Consider the following 22,690-nt stretch of genomic DNA (forward strand, 5'->3'; position numbering starts at 1 on the left):
CATTATTTTTTATTGACATTCATAAAATACACTTACAAATTTCAACAATATATAAAAGAAATAGATAATCCTTTGTTTTTTAAATTCTTAAAGAGGCTCAAATATCTGCTATACAGCACGGTGTAGATTCACTCCAAGCTCCTTGGATCAATCTGACCCTTTACTCAACGCCTTTATAAAAGCCCACACAAGGAACATGTAAAGCATCTGACGTCTACACAGATGGTGACCTTGGAAAACCACTAAATTCCCTCGCCGCCCACTTATCATCCTTCTCTTAAATAAATGAAGTGGTGCCTGATGAAATGCACATCGGACTTCTTCCCATGAAGTAGTCAATGTGACCGTGGGCTTCGCAAGAGGGACATGGAATCCATTTTATCTTTAACATGTTTAGCATTGATTTTGCAGAACAACTAAGCAAAGAGTGGCTGCGGAGTCTTATCCTGCAAGAAAAAACTAAATCTACATGTGCAGGAGATGAAGGCAACTCAGAAATCATCTGATGAAATAATTCGAAAAGAAACTTGAGACTTTTTCAACTGCAAAGATTCATTGTTACAGTACGTTTGCATAATGCAATATAAGAAGTGGTGAGCGATTCAATTAAATAAAACCGAAAAAAATAACTTCTGTTAATGGCGAAGTTCTGGGCTACTTAAACCACAACTACTACAATTTACAACGAAAAGGTTTAGCTGAATTGCTTAAATGAATATACAACATCTGTGGGCAAATCTGAGATTGGCGTTACAATTAAAAATCCACACAAAAAATATATTAATTCGGTGGTTTCAAAATATTCGAACTGTAAGTGGGTATACAGGGGATATAATATAAGTATTCCAGTACTGACATGCGCATGGCTGACACCCATATTGTTATAATTACATAGAGGAAACAAAAGAAATCACTATCAAATAATTGAAGAGAATCTCTGAAACATGCAAACTAATTACGCACTGTTGTTGGGAGTCGTTTCGGTGCTTGGCCACTTATCCTGAACAGAAGTGGGAGAGGGAGGGGGCACACCGCTGAAAGCTTTCTTTCCTCCATCGCTACCGAAAGACGAGTGAGAAGCAGAGCTTTTAACATGCATCCAATTTTGGTCTATTTGGTCAAGCTGAGCAACAATTTCATCCATATCTGGTCTATCATCCTTGGAGGCCTGGAGGCATCTGAAGGCCAACTCTGCAACTGCTGTGATAGATGATCTTACCTCATTATCAAGATTAAAGCCTAAACTAGAATCTACAAGCTCCTGCAAAGCACCTTCTCTGATCTTTGCTAAAGCCATATTAGCCAGGGAAATTTCTTTTCTAGTCCTATTTATATCTACAGCCAATTTTGAAGAGAACAATTCTACTAACACCACACCAAAGCTGTAGACATCTGATTTTTCTGTGAGCTGAAAGCATTCATAGTATTCTGGATCAAGGTAGCCCGGAGTGCCCTGTGGAGCAGTTGAGACATGGGTTACATCCGGAGGCATAAACCTGGAAAGCCCAAAATCTGCAACTTTTACCTTGAAATACTCATCTACAAGAATGTTTGTGGTCTTTACATCTCTGTGTAGTACAGGGGGCTCTTGTTTGTGAAGAAATGCCAAGGCATGGGCTGTTTCCACGCTGATTTTTAAACGTGTTGGCCAATTTAAGCTTATCCCTTTCTTTTCTCCATGGAGATGATCTGCCACAGTACCGTTCTTCACATATTCATAAACAAGAAGCAGATCTTTGCCCTCTGGAGAAGTGCAACCATAGAGACGTACCAGATTTGGATGGTGCAGGGATGACAAAATCTGGACCTCAGTGATAAACTGGTCATGCCTTCTCCAGTTGTCCTGATACATTCTTTTTATAGCGACTGCTCGCCCATCAGGAAGTTTTCCCAGATACACGGATCCAAACCCACCGTCTCCAAGCATTTTTTCCTCGGCGAAGTCGCTTGTTGCCTGTTTCAGGATTTCATAGGAGAAAATGGGCAAATTCCCTATTTTCTGTTGTACCCCTGCTTCTATATCCCTGCTTTCGCTATATTCAACCTCTTTTGCAATAAGAGTTGGGCTATGAGAAAGGTTCCTCCTCCTCCGTTTTCGAATTTTACATATCAGGAATCCTCCTATCAACAACAATGCCAATCCTCCACTGACACCACCTGCGGTGGTTAGAAAGATGTTAATGCATGGGAAGAATAAGAAATTAGCTAAATTTCAGTCTCATAAAATCAAGAAGTCTCTCACCTATTACAGGACCTAAGTTTGAGCTCTTCTTTCCTGCATTAAAAATGCAAAATGCCAATCAGCTCTTGAAATAATGACGGTTCTACTCACTGGGAGAATTAACTGTCAAAAAGCTAGAAATTTTCTGTTTTCTTTATTCGAATTACAAGGCTAATAAACTTAATTACTAAAGAGGCAAATATAGAGAGATTTTGAACCAAATACCTTGTGGAACTGGGCATCGATTTGGATGGGTTGCATCCTCGCAGAAACAAAGGAACTTCCCTTCATCGGAAACATTGTACCCACACCAACCACCGCTTGATTCACAACTGCGACAGTTCTTATATAATGGGTTATTTGTAATATTCCAATGTGCTATTGCCCCTTTAACAGTCACTTCTTCCGAAGTACATGACAACGAAGGTGACAACACACCATCGAGTAAACATAGCGTGCCACTGCCACACTTGAGGATTTTCAGACTAAAGCTCTGTTCTGTGATGTTATAAAAGGCACTGCTGTCATTTATCCCATCAAAGCTATCATATGAAGATGTGCACAATTGGAAATACTTCTCGTCCACAATTGTTGAGGTATGATTATCGAGAAAGACATCTACGACTGTGTATTTGTGGCTTCCAATTTCGATTACACGACGTTCATCTACACAGTCGATCTGAAAGCTTGGCAGACCACATCCACTTCCCCGCAAACCGAAAGGATATAGGATTCCTATACCGCCACATGTTTGATTGTAACTGCAAGAAGTATAATTAGGGTTTGCGCATAGCGCACCAGAGAGCAAAAGGGTGTAGAAAATGAAGGTATAAAGGAGATCAAAACGAGACATTGTGTGATGGACGGGTGAATGTATTGAAGTAAAATGGGCAAGGATTGCATCCATCGGCATTGCATTTGGGGGAATCCAGTAATTGCAGAACTCTCTCTCTATAATGAAAACAAGCTAGCATTTGAACGATTCAATTGTGTCAACAAAGATAGGCGCTCACGCGGTCAATACGCGCAGTATTCGTCTTTTCAAATTTAATATTTAAACGGATTAATCAATAATCTAGAAGTCAAAGATTTGGGTTCTTCTAGTTGCAGGACATCACTGTTGAGAAGGTTCATAGTCTATTTCATGACTTTTTCTCCTAATAAAAGCCGACGAAAGAGTTTGTTCAACAGCTCCCTGCGACTATACCAAACTACAAAGAACAATATTTTCTTTTATAAATAGTCATGCATTCAGACAAAGCTACATTTTTCATTCGGAGCAAACACATTTTCACCGTCTGTATTTTATTCTTTATTTATACATCATATTTCACATATTAAACATAAAGGAAAGCACCAAGAAATGGAAAACCAAAAAATGAGAGTAATCAATAGCTTAGATTACCCTACATTTGTTTGAAATTGACAATCGGACTTGCAACAAAAACTGTACAAAAAGAAATTAGGGACTTTTGTCGGAGGTGATGCTGGGCCATCTTTCCTGTACAGAAGTAGGGGATGGTGGCAGCGCCACACCGTTGGACTTGATGGATTGCTTGCTGAATGAGTGTGGCTGTTCTTGGAGATACTTTATATGCAACTCTTTGATTTGCTCAAGACGAGATGTAACCTCCCTCATGTCTGGTCTGATATCCCTGTTGTTTGCAAGGCAATTGAATGCCAATTCAGCGACCGCACTAACCATGTCCTTCACCTCAGGATTCGCCTCAATCCCCAAATCAGGATCTACCAGTTCTTGCAAAGCTCCAATTTTTATCTTGTTCACTGCCATGATAGCGAGGCTGATCTCATTTCTTTTTCTTGTCACATCCACGGCTAATTTAGCAGATATAAGCTCCACCAATACAACCCCAAAGCTGTAAACATCAGACTTTTCTGTGAGCTGAAAGCATTCATGGTATTCAGGATCAACATACCCGGGCGTGCCTTGTGGAGCAGTGGTAACGTGTGAGACATCCACAGGCACCAATCTGGAAAGGCCAAAATCTGCAACTTTTGCCCTGAAATATTCATCTAAGAGAATATTGGTGGATTTTACGTCTCTGTGAAAAACAGGGGGATTGATACTGTGTAGGTAGGCTAAGGCTTGGGCAGTATCTATGGCAATGTTTAGACGAACTCCCCAAGGCAAACCGTTAGGCCTTTTTCTGCTGCCGTGAAGATGGTCGGCTAGGGTTCCATTCGGCAGGAACTCGTAAACAAGCAGCAGCACTGGACTATTTGGCTCAGTACAGCCATAAAGACGAACAAGGTTGGGATGATTCATATTGGCAAAGATCTCTACCTCATTGACAAATTGATCAATCCTTCTAGAATTTTGCTGATAAAGCTTCTTTACTGCTACCATTCGTCCGTCAATGAGTTTCCCCAAATAGACAGCACCAAACCCTCCATCTCCAAGTTCGTTCTTTTCGTCGAAGAAATCTGTGGCCTGTTGAAGTTCTTCAAATGAAAAAATTGGCAAATTGCCAATCATATGCCTCTGCTGACCCCCTTCCATGTCGTTTCCTTTATGTTTTCTAAAATCATTAGGAAGGTCCCTGGTAGCGAATTGCTTTCTTCTCTTCACACGAAAGAATAAAAACAGGACTAGTACTGCTGCTGCCAGAGCAACGCCGCCTCCAATGGATGAACCTACCAGGGAATCAATAAATACACAAGATCTATAATTCGCCATGTCTAAATCTCCAGGAAAATCAGAAAATGAAGCAGAAATCGCTAAAATAATTGCCCAAACGAGAAGGAAACGGTGCATACCTAAAATAATGGCATTCTTACTCGACTTTCCTGCAACGCGTAAATCTCCATATTGTGAGAACTATGTAATTGCATAATAAGGGAGAAAGCAAAGCCTTCAATTTGTGGAGAAATACTACAACATTCGTTCATTTGCAATCTAATTTAGAAACAGAATTAGAAGCCTTACCACTGGAGCATTGTGAATAGGACATAGCATCGCAATAGCAGAAAGATGAGCTTATTAGATGAGTGCAGTTTCTGGAATCTGTCTCGCAATCCTCACAATCTTTGCTAGCATACCACGTTATATTGATCCCTTCGCCAGTAATCTGAGGCAGACGTTTTCCCAATTTTAAGTCAGTTTCATTCACGGCAATCCTGAAGTCCGATTCACAAACTATGTTCGAACCTGGAAGACTGTCATTATAGTATTTATGTTCATTACACATCAAATTGGGCGAGTACGGTTCTCCATACGACCCAGTGCAAAATGTTGACAGTGTTATATTTGCGTATCCATCTACAATATGGAATTGTTTGGCACTCCAGAATTGATCATAGACGCTATCTGAGAAATTGCATGCATCTTGCTCAAATTGCTTGAATAATATCATCATGGTAGGGTAAGAGTCTGGTACCACTGCTGCCGGGGAGAAAATGTGGGGCTCCCGTATGTAGTATTGGTAGCCACCGATAGTAATTAGAGGCATCTTCGTTGCATTATCACACTTTACCTGAAGCTTAGGGTCACCGCAGCCGCTGCCAAACAGACCAAATGGAAAATCCAAACTGTAATCCCCACAGCTGAAAACATCACACGCTTCATTACAGTGAAAGGCCAAGCATGATAGCAAAATTCCGACAAAGAAGAGGAAGCGGCTTAAACGCAGAGCGTGGGGTTGGAGAAGAATGAGAACCATCTGAAGTGCTTCCATATCAGAACTGAAAGAATTGAAAGAAGGCAAGTGAGAAGCAGGGGAACATCAAAACGAAGGTAATAGCAAGAAAAGTCGTCGATCAAGACTAAAGAAAGGAGTAGGAGAAAGTGGGTAGAAAGGAGATCAGATACGACAACGACGGTGACGGTACTCCGCAGTGAAGATTGCTTATTTGACCTCTTTTACTTGTGAAACTCGACTGGTTTTTGTAAAAGTAAGTGGAGTTTGGTCGCTACTGAAGGCAGGCGGAGTGTGGTTAAGTAAAGACGCGGATTTGGTAGAGGTGAATTCCCCGACTCTTTCCGCGATGACGTGCCGAACACGCCAAATCCCGTTGAAATTGTGAAATGAGTCTAGGTTTTTTTAAAGGTTGAAGATTCTATATAAAAACTAAACAAATACTAAATTGTCTTCAAAATACATTTGGTAGCTGCAAACCTACTACACAAAGGATTATATTCATATTATTAAGTTGAGTTATAGACAATTTTGAAAGAATAGTTGGAGTATGGCCATTAAAATTGATCCATCTCTCTATCACAATATAGCGTATGAACGAGGAATCCTAATAAGATTAAAGTAGTATGGAGGAGTAATTATTTATTGGTGATAGATAGGACATTTATGTATTCATTTGATTCAATTTGTTTTTTCGGTTGGTCAATTATATTGAACAATTTGAATACATTTTCAGGGATTTCTATAAGTAGATTTAAGAACATATTTTTATAATTTAAATATTGTTATTTATTTGTCCTTTTATTGACTTATATTGGTAATAGTCATTGTATAATTGATTTTTGTCTATTTTTTTAAAGGGGCTTGAATTAGTTTTTGAAGCTATTTGAAATGAAGTACATAAATATAGGCGAATCAGATCTTGAAACATCTTATTGATTAAGTGCACATTAAATGCAAGTTTTGGCATACCTCATTCGACTAAGTGCTTGGGTTGTTCATTGAGTATTGTGTGTAGTAAAGATAAATAGTAAAACTTCCGCAAAAGAGTAATAGTCATTGAATGTACATATGATCTCATTGAATGCATAGTTAATGCATATTTCTCTCTCCAACCTTTTGATAAGTTTTACTGTGTGCTTCTTCACATTCTCAGTGATTTTAGGTGTGCTTATTCATTGTGTGCTTCTCCACATTCTTGATGACTTCAGGGATATAACTATGTTTATTATACACAAATACTTCAACCTACAACCATACTTTGAACATTGTCAGTTGCCCTTGGTAATTTATTGCTTCCTCTCAGTCTTATTTTGGTCTTCTAAAATTAGTGCATAGAGTGTTGAACCCAAGGTAGGACTGAGAGGGAGGGGTGTTGATGCAGCAGTGGCAGGCGGAAGCTAACAAAGGCTATGTGGTGAGGTAAGGTCTCAACTATCTCAACATGGTGCCAAGGATCAATACCTATCACAAGTATGGTGAGGGCAAGTAGGAAAGGTTATCACAACCCCTACACCCAAGGTAGCCTAATCACTAGGTCAACCCAAGTCCAAGACACAAAACAAAAGAGTAGTTGTTAAGAGATCCTTCTAGCCAAAATGCAATCAAACCCCATAAGGTGGTGGATAGGACCAGGGGTGGTCTACAATCATTGTCCTGCCCTGTTTGGGTCCTAATTTTGGAGTTCCATTAGTTCTTTCACCTTGAACCAACCTACAACACCCATTTGCTTCACAAGCCAAGGCTTTGGCTTGTAGCCCTTTTTGAAGGAAAATTGAACATAAGCTTCAATGTCTCCAAGAAAGTCAATGAAAAGGTCAGGGATTCATATACCCTTTTGGGGTTTACACAACATGTCAAAGCATCAGAGAGTGAGGATAAACAGGGGTTACTGTCCCTTCAATGCTAGACCGGCTATTAGGCCTAATTAGGTCTCCAAGTGAACTACAAGTACTCTCCTTTCAATGCCAATGCACAATTTGAATATGGAGGCATGTAAGGGTGTGGAAAACAACTCCAAGACCAAGATTTGGAGTCTTGATGAATCCCCAACCGAAACCTATGGTGACTGTCCTAAGTCACAACCGATGCACACATAAGGATGTACACCTAGGGTATGGTGGCAAACCAATCCCCTTGCAAGAACATACCTCTAACCTTCAGAATGTTAATGTACCTGGAATGATCTTGTATTCCACCAAAGGGCATCATTCCCCCATGATGGAATCGGTTTGCAAGTGCAAACCCTATCAGAGCCCTAGTTTCTAGGCCTCAAACCAGGCAACTTCACCAAAAACCAGATAACTCCCAGAATACAAAGAATCAAAACATGAAACCAAGTGCAAATGAAATTAGATTTAGAGGTCCAACTTTTGGTCTCAGAAAGACATGTCCTCTTGACCGTACAAATTCATACCAGTTCGTTCTTCACGAAATTTGTAGGAAAATAGGGTAGTTTTATTGCTTCAAATTGCCAATCTTACTTCTCTTGGCCTACATTCGCCTGTGAGGCATATGTAGGCACTCCCCAATGGTTACATAACTAATTTGAACCAACTAGCCGTTTAGGGGAGTCAGTTTTGTAATATGACAACTTTTTGAAAAGTTGCTCAAAAGTTGCATGACAACTTTTTGAGCACTTTTGCACATTTTGTAATTTTGCTCATATGATGACCAAACTTGGTCAAGACACATTTTATGTGATCCCTAATGGATCATAACCTCAAAATCATGAATCTACCTATGGCTAGGGTGTTGGAGCCAAACTGACCACTAGTTAGACCAAGGCTCATAAAATGCCAACTTGGGACTAGAGTCTTACAAATCTAGAGGCCATAGGGGTGTGAGAATATGTGTTTGGAGTAGGTGCCCCTGCACCAGGGGTGAATCAATCTAGAGCTTTAAAATAGATTAATTAACTATACTACAACAATACTAAAAACACATCAATCATCAACACATGAACACTAGATTTATGTGGAAAATCCAAACAAGGAAAAACCACAATGAGAAAAAATTTGTAATATGATAAAGATGATTACAAAGTTTTAGGCTTATTGCCAAGGAGCAAAATGCACCTAATAGAATTTCAAAACTAAGGCACACTACCTTAGAGCAAGATACAAGGACTTGCACAGCTGAACCACACTACTTCAGGGAAAGATCAAAATGTTGAGCTAAAGGACACACTGTAATTCAGCAATAGAAGAAATAATAGAAATGAAATGAGAAGGCATTTCCTGAACATGAGATTGTTCTTGGCCATCTATGTCAAGCGACCAACATCATGGAAAACATCTTTGACAACTATTACTGTCTTAGCAAACTATTTCACAAAATATATCACCTTCAAAGCTCTTCACAAACTGACTTTTGCATGTATTTGCAATCTTAATTTTTTTTGCATATCATGTCCAAATCTATTTCTCATCAATTTCACACTCTATCCTAGAGCTCGCATGAGTAGCAGAGTTGGCTTGGATTATGGGTTTTCTCCCCATTGGTCTCGAATTTGACTTTGAGGCTTGGGTTCACCCGATGCACATGGCTTACAGGCGGCTATGTACATCCCTAGAGGACTAGTCTTACCTCAACTCGCCCCTTCTTGACCCCAACTTGGCAATATGTAAGACCAAGCTAAGGTGGGTTGGGCATTGGGTTGGGTCGCGGGGATACCTCTAGAGTAAAAAAAAGAAAAATCACTCTCTATCCCATACTCAGCTCATACATCCACACTCCTTAAATATAAGATATATTATCAAAAAACTAATTGAGGGTCGACCCCAATTGTAGTAAACAATATTGCATAAAATAAGCCACCTAGACCAAAAATACTCTAGGCGATCCACTCCCGAAGAAAGAGGGGACCCAAATACGTCATGACAAAACCTTCCCAAATGAATCCAACAATTTGCATGCTATCACATCCTCCAAATACATCATCAAAAATAATGTGTAGATAGGCAATAAGGCTTGTCACCCAATTGGTCAAAAGACATCTTCTAATGTAAAATATACCATGTAGATCTCTACACACAAAGGTGAGACCCATAATAACCTTCTAACACATTCTTCAATGCATGTTTGGACCTAAGAGCATGATCCAATATAGAATAACTCAATCAGACAAACCGAACCATAACACAGCCGAATATTCCAAACATAAGTCAACATAGCTCTCTTGTGAAATAGAAACACCACTAGAGAATCAAATTGATAATACTACACGAGTCACATAATCATATCCACTAAACCGCAACATGAATTTCAACATATTCAGAGGCCACTTACTGTTAGAGAAGAGATACAATAAAATTCTATGATCAAAACCAATAAGTGTTGTTCCTTGCATATTGCAACAACCAACACCAAAATATCAACTGCAACACCAAACACAAATAGGAACATATCCAAACCACAATCCATCCGGAGAACCGAATTTGACATCAATGACAACCATACAAGGTCATGTTTCCAACAATCTCCCTCTTTTTCATTGATGGCAACACTTGATCACATTAAATCATCTCTCTTCCTATCAACAATTCGCCCCTCCTTTGACATCAAAGACAAAGGAAAAAACACAATATACTAACCTTGAGAGCAACAACAATATCAATCTAGTAGATATAGAATAAACTCTAAATATCTCCTTAGAAATATGCATCTAGTTAGAGAAAGGAGGAGCAATAACCCCTACTTTCTGTTTGAGATACTCAAAAGTATCATTTGCCAATGCCTTAGTGAAAATATCTACAACCTATTCTTTTGTAGAAATATACTCCAATATGACTTCCTTTTTTGTAACCTTTTCTCTTAAGAAATGATATTAGATTAAGATATGTTTAGTTCTTGAATGCATCACTGGATTCTTTTAAATATTTATAGCACTAGTATTATCACACATAATAAGAATATCTTCATCATATACCACTCTAATATCCTTTTGAGCTTGTTTCATCCACATAACCTGAGTACAACAAGATGTTGTTGCAATGTATTATGCTTCTGCAATAGATAGAGATACTAAATCATGCTTCTTACTTAACCAAGAAACCAACCCGTCTCCTAGAAAAATGCACCACCTCTAGTACTTTTCCTATCATCAATATTTTCAACCCAATTAGCATCTATGTATGCTTTCAAGGTAGTCCCACATTAATGGTTCCCACTTTCGCCAACGAAGGAAATTGGAAAAAGTTGGGAAATTATTTTTGGGGGGGTTCAAACAAAGTAGGGTGGTTCGAGCGAGCCCCCCCTCAGGGTTCGATCGAACCCGCCATCGGACGTGAGTTTACTTGAACCATGAGTGGATTTTGGGTTCGTTTGAACCCCTTAAAAATTAATATTTTAAGGGGTTCGATCGAACCCCCCCTTCGCTCAAACCCAATTTGTAATTGGTTTTTTCAAACCTGCATAAATTTCGATTACGACAGTTAAACTGTCATTTTCCAACTAGTCTTTTTCTGTCCAGTGGGGGTTAGATCGAACCCGTAAAATTGTCTTGTCTAATTAAATAAATATCTTTATTTATTTAATTATTTTAAGCCAAATTCTTCTATTAATTAAATGAAGCTTTATTTATTTAATTAATTCATTAATCCTCTTCTAGCCTTATTTCTCATTTAAATAAATACTTTTATTTATTTAATTTATCCCTTTCCTAAATTAAATAAATACTTTTATTTATTTAATTGATCCCACTTCTTCTATTTATTTATTTAATTAATTCATTAGCCTTTTCTACCTATGACACATGTCATTCATCTCTTAATTCCTACACTACCTACCCTCTCGTTATTTTCTTATTTCCTCTACCTACCCTCTAATCATAGCCGACCATTTATCTTTTACACCTCTTAATCTTATCCCTCCATTTCTTATAGTGTCTTCTATATAAGGAGATGCTTCCTTCATTATCAACCCCAATCAATCTATTCAATCATTCTAATCGATCTTGGAATCCTTCTAGCATTCAAACTTTCATATGCGATCTAGCTATCAACCACATTTCTGTTCTTTGTTGAGCTCTTGTGCACACATAAAATCTGAGAGCAAATATATCAAGCAAGATCAATGGAGATAGGAAGAATGGAGATTCAAACCCTATTGGACATGTGACGGTATAATCTTTGTGATTTCATTTGATTTGCATTGTCTTAGGTAATCTTCATATGTTATGGTGGATCTTTGTTGTTGTTAGGCTAGGGTTTCGTGGTTGAATTCATTTAGTTTTTCAATATTGTTCCATTTTCCATTTTCCATTTTCACCATAAACATTTTGGCATGCCCCGTGGGACATGGATTTTTGTTAGATTTGTGGTTTTTGCATTTTTTCCTAACCATATATTGTTGTTTTGTAAAACAATTTGGAGAATAACCTTGTGCAGCTAGGGTTTTGGACACAAGATCAAGATCTTGGAGAGATTTGATCCAATCTCACAAAAAACTTGGAATTTTTGCATCAAATTGTTTTTGCGGGTTTGGGACAGTATCATGAGCTCGCAATCCAAAATTCAAATTTTTTGGAGCATATTTGAATTTTCTATGAATTTTTTATGAATTTTTCATAAAAAAATTAATTTTGAGAGCAAATGAGCGAATTTTTTGGATTTTCTTATATTTTTGGAAATCTCTCTGATTTATACACAGGCTCTATTCTTTGTGATTTTAATTTTGATGCTAATATTTCCTCAAAAATTAGATCTTTAAAAATTAGGGTTTTTCATTATTTTGATCATATCTCACAAATGGCTTTGCATTTTGGCATCAAATGTTTTTTATAGGTCAAGAACATTATCAAAGGTGCTCAGTAAAAAAATCTGATTTTTTTGAGCATATTTGAAATTTCTATGAATTGTTTATGTATTTTCATAAACAATTAATTTTGAGAGTAAATTAGTGAATTTTATGGTTTTTCTTATATTTTTGGAAAGCTCTCTAATTTATACACAAGTTCTATTGTTTGTGATTTTAATTTTGAAGAAAAATATTTCCTAAAAAATCGGATCTTTAAACATTAGGGTTTTGCATTATTTTTCTCATAGCTTACAAACTGCTTGTAATTTTTGCAGGAATATTTTTATGCAGGTTTGGAAGACCATCAAGAGTGTCTAGTCAAAAATTAAGATTTTTTGGATCAATTTTGTATTTTATATGAATTTTTTATGATTTTTCATAAAAAATTAAATTTTGGAGAAAATTAGCAGATTTTTATGGATTTTCTTACATTTCTGGAAATTTATTGAAATTTTACTTGTGGTCTTTTTTAATGATGAATCAGATCTTTGAATTGGTCAAAAAAACGCATTGTTGAAGGCCCCTATTTCACAAAGTCTTTTGGATCTAAAATTTACCTAACTTGTGTGCTTGCAAGAGGGGTATTATTGCAAAACTACTAACAAATATTTGTTCTAGAATTTTGGTAATGTTTTTTTTTTCTTTTCATTGTGTGCCTTGTTTTCATAGATTAGCAAACACTTCAATTGGTGCACTAAAATTGAACTAGTGTCTTTTGTGTCTTGGGCAATAGGCTCTTTTTGTTTAATCTCTAGAGGGCCTGTCTCCCTGTGTGGTCATTAAGACTACTAGTGAGGAGAGAATGACCCAAGTGGTAGTGAGGAAAACCCACCTCTTTCGAACCACTATAAATAAACTGTATCCATGGTGAAAGCCATGGGTAACATGTGCTGATTAGTTCATACCGACACTATGTCTCCCCATAAACCTGTTTGATCAAATTTATTTGATCAGTTGTAGGGCGTAACCCCTATTGGTTAGGAGCCTTCTATATTTATAGAGCTAAAAGTGCTGCATGTATGGCCACACGAGCGGATGCCCTTACTAGCACCTTTTTGTTTTAGAAAGCCAAAATCCTTCTAGTTGTTGGGGCAGGAGGTCGGACCTCTGGAGCGGTCCACACACATACGACTCTTAGTAGAGATACAAAGTTCACCATGGGGAGTTTTCATGGGGACTGATGCTTGGCTGCCCCAGAGAAGTGAGTGTCAAGGGTGGAGAAAGTGGGGTCAAGCATCTAAGTATTTGCCCTGAATAATGTAGCCTCGAGGGAAACCCCATGTGGGATCAACAACTATTGTCCTGGCCAACCATAAGAATTGTCTTCTTTTAAAACATTCAAACATTCAATATCAAACATCAAAAACATTGTGTCTTTTGTGTCTTCAAGTGTATGCAATTTTTTTTTTCATCAAACACACTTTCTTTGGAGTCATTTTTGAGTCCATACACTTGCAACCATTGAGTCTTCATCAACATTGTGTCCTCTTGTCATGAAAAACAATAAAAAAAAATTAGATTTGGTCACAATAAACAACTTCACAAATTGGAAAAATTTACAGTCCAACAAACAAGAGCAATCAGTTTCAGAATTCTCGAGCTTCTTAGGTTATTTCTCTGGGTTTTCATCTAGCATTCAACCTATCTTTGGGTCTCAAAAAATCCATCATTGCTTTACATCTTGCATTACACTCACATTTGTCTAAATTTGAGTTAAAAGGTCACATACTTGTCCTCATCATACTTTGTCAACACACTACATACAACAACATTTTGCTAAGTGGTCCCTCATCAAGGTCTATCACCTTTGGGTCTCATTTGGTATTACATAGAGTCAAGGTCAACTTACTTCATCAAGAGAAACTATCATCTCTTTGGAAGCCACACCTACTCTACTACATACATACTTTGTCTTACACTTTGGACATTGCAAGTAAACCTTTGATTCATTTACATTCCATCCAACTCTTGGTCTTTCATACTCTTTTCCATTTTCATCTAGTTTCCCACATCTTGGTCAATAACTAGTTCATGGTTGAAACTCATTCCCAAGAATTTAGGAGAGAAATTAAAGAGGCTCAAGAGTTTGCAAACATGAGTGCCTATGAGTATGACAACGATGGATTTTTCAATTATGATCATACCACATTACCTGACATGGATGCCTATAGAAACATTCCAAATGTTGAGAACATGGACATTACAAACAACAATGATACACACAATGACAATATGGACAACTTTTCTGTACATTGAACAGAAGTGGAAGACTCCATTATGGATCCTCATTTCAATCAATTGGTTGAAGAAATAATGAGGAGAGATAGATAATATTTCTTACAAGTAATGGTGCAAAGTGGAGCCAAGATTCCTCATGATTTTGACATGTCTCAAATAATGGAAAATCAACCTCTGCAACAACCTCACCTCAACATGGATCAAAGGAGGCCTAATAGTGGAGGCAATAGAGGACCACATCTTGTGCCTAAATCACCATCATCTTTGTTTCAAAAACCTAAGGTCCCACATACACATGGTCAAGCATATGATACTCACCTTCTAAGACCATTATGGAAGTCTTATGCTGAAAAATATACTCAATCACATACCAATGTTAAAGACCAACCACCAAAGCAATTGGATATCCAAAGGCATGCTCAAAATTTGGACACAAGGAAACTCCGCATCAAATTTGGGGGGAACACACTAGAACAAACTCATGACATGCCTGTAGAGTATGGTATACATGGGCAAAACAGATATTCCATTCCTCATCATGACTCTATACCAAGTGGTCCTTATACGCAACATCATTATATACCTCCTCCATATGAACATGTGTATGATCAATACCATCCATATATGCAACATGCTCCTCCTCCACCTAGTGGTTTAGGCATGGGGTATGGTCCAAGAAGTTGATCTCCACCTAAGAACAATTTGGAGCATAAAATTAAGGATTTACAAAAGAAAATGGAGGACATAAATAAACCAAAGCTAGCTTACACAATGAGAGACATATGTCCCTATCCATTTGACAAAATAATTCCAATGCCTTCTTTTCCTACACATTTCATGACACCTAAGTTCGATAAGTACAAAGGCAAAGGAGACCCTAAGGCACATATAAGACAATTTTTCATAGCTTGCATTGAGGTAGCAACATAAGAGACATATTTGATGAGATTACTCCCACAAAGCTTAGGTGATCAAGCTATGGAATGGTTCTCCCAACTCCCACCTGGAATCAAGTGGTGGGGTGACTTAGCAGAGGATTTTATCCAACATTTATCATACAACATAAAGACAACCATATCTGTCACTACTTTGTGCAACACCAAGAAAAAGGATGGAGAGTCTTTTTCATCCTTTTGGCAAAGATGGAGGAATCTAGCCAGCAGATGCTCTTGTGAAATTACACAAAAAAAAATGGTAGAGATGTTCACCCAGAATGTCAACAAAGACATTGGTTATGACTTAAGAAAAGCTTGTTAGAAAAGCTTGTTTGTCCACCTTCAAGGATGTCATTTAAAATGGCTTAGCAATAGAGAAGGTCCTAATTGAGCAAGGCATCATCAAGATATTCAAAAAAAACAAAGAGGACTTTAAAGGAAAAGACAAGCCAAGATTTTGGAACAAGAAAAAGAGCATAGTCAATGATGGTGTTGTTGATGCTAATACAGTGCGACCCAAAATCATCCTTTTTGGATCAAATTCTACAAACAATCAAGTTAATACTCAAACAACTTCCAAATCATGAAGGGAGTACACCCCATTGGGAGAACCACTTGAGTTAGCTTTCAAGAAGCTAGTGGCAAACAAAATAATAACAATTCCTAACAATCCTCCATACGAACCAAAGGTCAAACCAAATTGGTGGAATGATGATGAGTACTGTGAGTATCACAAGAGCAAGGGACATAAAACAGAAAATTTTCATCGGCTAAAGAACATCATACAAGATCTTATTGATAGAGGTGATATTGAGATCGAAGGACATTCATCCAATCAAGAACATGAGATGTTTAAGGAACCATTCCCTAAACATGACAAGGGAAAAGACAAAGCTACAGATGAGCAGAACAACTATACCAGAGCATCCTATAACTATGATTCAACTGTCAATCACATTTGGATGGACAATTATGTCTCTACCATTATCATCAAGGACAAAACACCTGAAAATTCTACCCAAAGACCCAAGGTTGTCCTATAAGGCATTGGATCTTCTTCCAAACCTACCTCTGAATGTAATGTTACAACTCATCGAGGTAAATTCACTTTGCAAGGTGCTCCAGCTAAAAACACCGCTTCCTCATCAACCAAACCTGAGTATGACCTTGTAGAATGGTTAGGGAAGACACCCACGCTTATCTCCATCCTTGAAATTTTATGCATATCCCCGCACATAAGGCCATTCTTGACAAAAATTTGAGAGACACTTGTGTCCCCACTGATCTGAACATGGACCAGTTTCAAGCCATGGTGGGATACCTTTCCGTTTCATACTCCCTTACATTCACAAAAGTTGATGATGCCTCCGTAAGACAACCACTTAATGCACCTTTACACAATGAAGCCTTCCTACACAAACATCAAATAAAATGAGTCCTGATAGATGGAGGAGCAGGTTTGAACATTTGTACATTGAACACTATTAAGCAATTGGGATATTCTGAAAAGGTTGTGAATTCTACACATGTAATCACCATCAAAGCATATGATGATGAAGAGCGTTCATCCAAAGGCACAATCACCTTACCTCTCAGAGTAGGGCCAGTTACAAAGGATGTGGTTTGTCAAGTCCTAGACCTAGATCTCACATACAACATATTGCTAGGACGTCCATGGATTCATGAGATGAGTGTAGTACCATCTACATATCATCGATGTATCAAGTTTCCACACAATGGAGTTGAAGTGACTATCAAAGCTGACCCAAATCCATTCATATATTGCAATAATCTATAACCTAGATCAAAAATAACAATACCAGTCAATTGAGAGGTTGTTCCTTCATCAGCATATGTTGATCCTGAATCCTTGAAAGCTTCTACATCAAAACAAGAAGAGATCAAAGAAACGTTCAAGACTAAAGACATGGGATGTGGTGAGTATATCTTTCATGTTGATCAACTCTCACTATCTCCTAAGGTATTCATTTGACAAGAACAACCTACACACAATTTGCAATGCCAAGGAATTGGGTGTGGACCACCTAGTGTTATGGCCACTAAGTCTAAATGCAAATCTCCTCTAGTGGTGAAAGCAAATCTTGATATCAATAGTCCTAAGCATGGTTCCAACAAAGAATCTATTGAGTGTATTGCCATCCCTCTTGAGAACTCATATAACTTTACCATTTCATCTATTCATTCCATTTCCACTCCTCTACTCGACTTGGATCAACAAGAATCACAAAATCCCTTACTCATTAGGGATCAAGAATCAAGCTTTGAAAAGAAAAATCTAAAAGTCAAAAATAAAGAGAATTCCTTTAGTCCAAATCAAAATCAAAAGCTATTGGACTCTACAAAAATCAAAGTCAAGGATAAAAATCCTATGAAAGAAAAAGAACAAGAGTTGATCTTCCCTAATATAAAAATAACTGGGGGCAAAAGTTCTACAATTTTAAGTCAAAAATCATACTTGTTGATCCTAAGTCTCCATCATGCTATCCTACTTTCTCTTCTTTTAGCAATTATAAGCCTTCATCACTCATCCACTTGTTCCACACATCCATTCTATTTTGGCGATACATCATGGACCTTTAATGGAGCTTACTCAAAGGACTTTGTTATTAGGGATGCCCAAACTTCTTTAGGTGACACGCATATGGGCCTACGTAGTTCACACACTAGTAATTCTATCTCATTTCCTTCATCAAGGAAGACAATCAAGGGAGCAACACATCATTCAGTCCAGCAAGGAATGAGTCGTAGTTACAATCATAAGGTAAAGCCTCGCATATTTGAGGTGGGTGACTTAGTTCTTGGAGAAAATCCTAAAAATCAGCAAAAGAGACAAAAGAAGGGAAAGTTCGAACCAAATTGGCTTGGTCCTTACATCATTACAACAACCTATGGATCCAGTGCATATCAACTCTCAACCCTAGATGGTGAACCTTTGGAGGATCCTATCAACAACATGCACCTTCGCCAGTTTTACACATAGCTCTTCAGAATATCCTAATTTAAAAAAACAAAAAAATTCAAAAATACAAAAAAATCATAAACATAAAAAATCGTTACTTAGTGAAAACTTGACAAATAGGTGCCTTGTGACACAAAAAAATTGGAAAATAGAAAAACATTTTGTCCAACGGTGAAAACCACTTCGGTGGCGCCTTGGGCAAGTACCATGGTGAAAACCGGGTTACCGGCACCATGTGTAGAGACATTGCTCCTCATTCCTTCAAGATTAAATCTCATCCTTCACTTTGCACACAATCATAGCCTATCCATCCATAATAAACTTACCCATTCCCATCATGGCTTGTTATTGATCTACCTAAGATTGGTTAGTCATTCATAATCAACCTTCCTTTTCACCCCTTTCCATCCATAATAAATCAGCTCCTATCTGTGGCTAAGGCAAATCCTACGTCTAGTGATGGGTGTGGAACTAAGAGCATCACACATTCTGAGGAGTACAATTTCTTCCAATTTTCTTTAGTCTATCTGTGCACAATCCATAATAAAGCAACATTTGTATCACCAATCCGCAATAAAGTATCGGTTTCATGGATTCATTCAGTTTTAGATGAGACACAACAGCAATGTGCTTCAACAAATCAAATCTTTCAACATTCAAACAACATTATGGTTCAGTGCTATCTATCCTTTTGTGAAAGTAAACATTGTGACCACAATCAAATAGACTTATACAATTGACAAGAGACACTAAACTTGAGGACTACAGTGGATGTTGGTGTTGAGTCTTGGTTTTCTTTTGATTTTTATCTTTTTGGTGACATGTCTTTTAGCTTTTCTAGGATGTCTCTGACTAGAGATTTTATCTCCAGAATGTATTTGACTAGAAAGGCAAGGATGGGGTATCGTCACCTATTTTTCTTTGTTGTCTATGGATTGTCTCTTAGTAATGCTATGATTTGTCCAAGGATATGAGGACACTGAGAGTCTAGTATGAACTGGGGCATTCCTTTTTTGTGACTGTCTGATCTCCATGCAAACAGGTACAATGACTTTCTGGGTTGAACATATATCTGGATTGTCATAACCCATTTTCCATAATAAAGCTCAATGATGATAAAGCACAAGAAGATCTTTCACTTCCATATCTTCTATCTTTCATCGCCCTTTCTTGACTGACCTCCATAGTCCTTCTTGTGTCCGTGTAGCCTACTATCACATGACTGAGTATAATGACACCAAAAATATTTGCATCTCATGTAGTTGCACCTGCATTACCACATATTAGCATTTCATACATACATATAGATATCACAATTACATCACATCCTACACACAACACATATTAGCACATTTTACATTTTCATCATGCAAATAACTATTTGCATCATCATATTCATCTGCATTTTATCCATTCACATTTGCATTTGTATAACATAAAAACATAAAAGAACAAAAATATTGCATTGCATCATCTACATATTTGCATCCATATCATAAGCATCATATAGAAACATGCATCACATAGAAACATACATCACATAGGTACACATGCATATAGCTTCCACAAAGATGAATCATCTCTTATATATATATCAAAGTCATGAGTGTGATGATACAATAATGTCAAAATACATATGGCTACAATCACTCGAAGGTGTCATCATACAAAATGGTACAAAAATTATACATAAGGAGCCCTCTAAGGCTATGATGAACTCCCTCCCTCAGAGCCACCTAGCCTCGATGGAGTCTGAGCCCTGGAAGGACCCACCCTAAGATCATCTCTCCTGCCCCCTCTATCTGGTGATGGTGGAGGACCCATGACCCCACCACTAGATGCCTGTCTCTCCCTCTAGAGGTTGTTGTTGTCCGTGATGGTCTCTAAAAGCTCCTAGCCCGCTGATCTAGTGGCACTGCTCCATAGTACAGGTCTCATCAGTAGGCTATCTCCTCCCCTGCCTATAGAACATAGGCATATCTGTCCCCTGTGTCCTTTGTTGCCTCCCTCCCTACCCTCAGTGTTGTCTCAGCCTCTGTATGGCGCTGAATAACCTGATCCCTCTCCCGCTCAGTTTCCCTCAGCTGTCTCCTGAGCCTAGTCATCTCCCTCTCCAAATCTTGGATCTCATCTTCCTGTCCCTAGCAGATCTCCCTCAAGGATAGTAACTCATCCTCCTCTCCCCCCTCACCCTGACCTTGTCCCTATGGTTGCTCATATCCCTATACCTGTCAAGGAGCCTATACCTATCTGGGAACCTGTGCTGCTAGAACCTATAATGGAAATTGTTCTCTGCCCCTCACTACATGAGCCTTCTCTCTCCTCTGAGCCACTCTCCTCTCTACCATTGTGCCCCACCCCCGTCGTTAGCCTCTACCTCTGCCATCTCCACTATCATCTCCATCACCTCCACCCTCTCCATCTATTGGCTCCCCTAGATCCGTCAGTCGTGGAAATGGATGCTCTGCCCAATATGCAATATACTCTACATCCATCCCTGCATCCTTTATATATGCCCACATATCCCAAGACAAGGGAGCCATCTCTACTAGTTGTGTCACAGCCTGATCATATGAAAGCAATGGCCCCAAATGCACCTAATCTCTCACCGTCTATGCATACATCCCTGACCCTCGTGGCATCCGTTGTATCCTACCGAACTTTTTGCCCACCCTATCTACCAACTGCATCTCAATAACATATGGTGTCCGACCAATCAGATACCTGCTTCAGAATACATATGATAGCTCCACTGCATCATCCTCCCACTCCTCACAGTCCCGGTATAGCCTCCATACCACACTGTCTATCTCATCGATAACCCTATGCAAGTACTCCAGTCTCCCAATCTGTGGTTGAGACGTAATCATATCATATAAGTGAACATAGCTACGCCCATGTCCTCTACCTTTGAAGTGGATCAGTTGTGTAACCGACAGATGCTCATATGCCCATACCTGCAACAGTGTCACTCCACATCCTAATCCTATTGATCCATGATATACAAACTGATGCAAATCATAATATAGTTGTGCCAGCAGACACAGCCCCCATGCAAACCTAGTGTGCTCAATCACCAATGTCTCTAGAGTCCTCCCCCATTCCACAGCCAACCCTCATGTCACCATGTCTGGATAGAGGAACCCACTGATCACTCCTGCCAACACTACTGGTAGCGCCAATCCTATCTATGTCATGGTGTCCCAAGTCATGCGTCCAGCTCTCATCTCCAATCCTGGATCCTGAAACACTTGTCTTAGTGCATCCTTGTCTCCCTCTCGATCGTAAGGAACCAACTCCCCATCGATTGGTATCCTTAGTATCCTATATACATCCTCCAAGGTGACTGTCATCTCACCCATCGACAAATGAAACCTTCAAGTCTTTGAGTGCCATCTCTCAGCTAATGTAGTTAGCAATCCCATGCTCACCCGAAACTCAGGCACATACAGAATATATTGCAAGCCCATAGACTGAACTATTTCTCTATCCTCGAATGTCAGCTCTGCTTGCAAACTCTGAGTCAAAGGGAATCTCTCCCATGACTCCAACATAGGTAGGTCATCTTGCAGTCAAGCAAATCACCTGTGTCAATCCTAGTGGTACTCTCTGTTCATCACAAAGTATTGCTTTCTATCCTAGTAACATTCCCTATTCATCACAAAGTGTTGCTTTCTATTCTAGTGGTACTCCCTGTTCATCACAAAGTACTGCTCTCTATCCTAGTAGAATTCCCTATTCATCACAAAGTGCTTCTCTTTTTAGTACTCCCTGTTCATCACAAAGTACTGCTTTCTATCCTAGTGGCATTCCCTGTTCATCACAAAGTGCTTCTCTTTTTAGTACTCCATGTTCATCACAG

The 22,690-nt window shown here is 38.6% G+C and overlaps 2 protein-coding genes across 2 annotated transcripts; both read right to left on the minus strand.

Moving 5' to 3' along the window:
* Positions 1-678: 678 nt before the first annotated feature.
* Positions 679-3,284, minus strand: LOC131069321 (LEAF RUST 10 DISEASE-RESISTANCE LOCUS RECEPTOR-LIKE PROTEIN KINASE-like 1.2). The gene is made up of 3 exons (XM_058004688.2): positions 2,447-3,284; positions 2,243-2,275; positions 679-2,157 (listed from the first exon to the last, which is right to left on the minus strand). The coding sequence occupies exons 1-3, from the start codon at positions 3,132-3,134 to the stop codon at positions 956-958; spliced, it is 1,923 nt and encodes a 640-aa protein (XP_057860671.2). The 5' UTR covers positions 3,135-3,284; the 3' UTR covers positions 679-955.
* Positions 3,285-3,585: 301 nt separating this feature from the next.
* Positions 3,586-6,084, minus strand: LOC131069322 (LEAF RUST 10 DISEASE-RESISTANCE LOCUS RECEPTOR-LIKE PROTEIN KINASE-like 1.2). Its single transcript, XM_059216426.1, has 3 exons — positions 5,169-6,084; positions 5,000-5,029; positions 3,586-4,876 (listed from the first exon to the last, which is right to left on the minus strand). The coding sequence occupies exons 1-3, from the start codon at positions 5,914-5,916 to the stop codon at positions 3,684-3,686; spliced, it is 1,971 nt and encodes a 656-aa protein (XP_059072409.1). The 5' UTR covers positions 5,917-6,084; the 3' UTR covers positions 3,586-3,683.
* Between the last annotated feature and the right edge of the window lie 16,606 nt (positions 6,085-22,690).

Source organism: Cryptomeria japonica, chromosome 2, assembly GCF_030272615.1.
Source record: "Cryptomeria japonica chromosome 2, Sugi_1.0, whole genome shotgun sequence".
Taxonomy (NCBI): domain Eukaryota; kingdom Viridiplantae; phylum Streptophyta; class Pinopsida; order Cupressales; family Cupressaceae; genus Cryptomeria; species Cryptomeria japonica.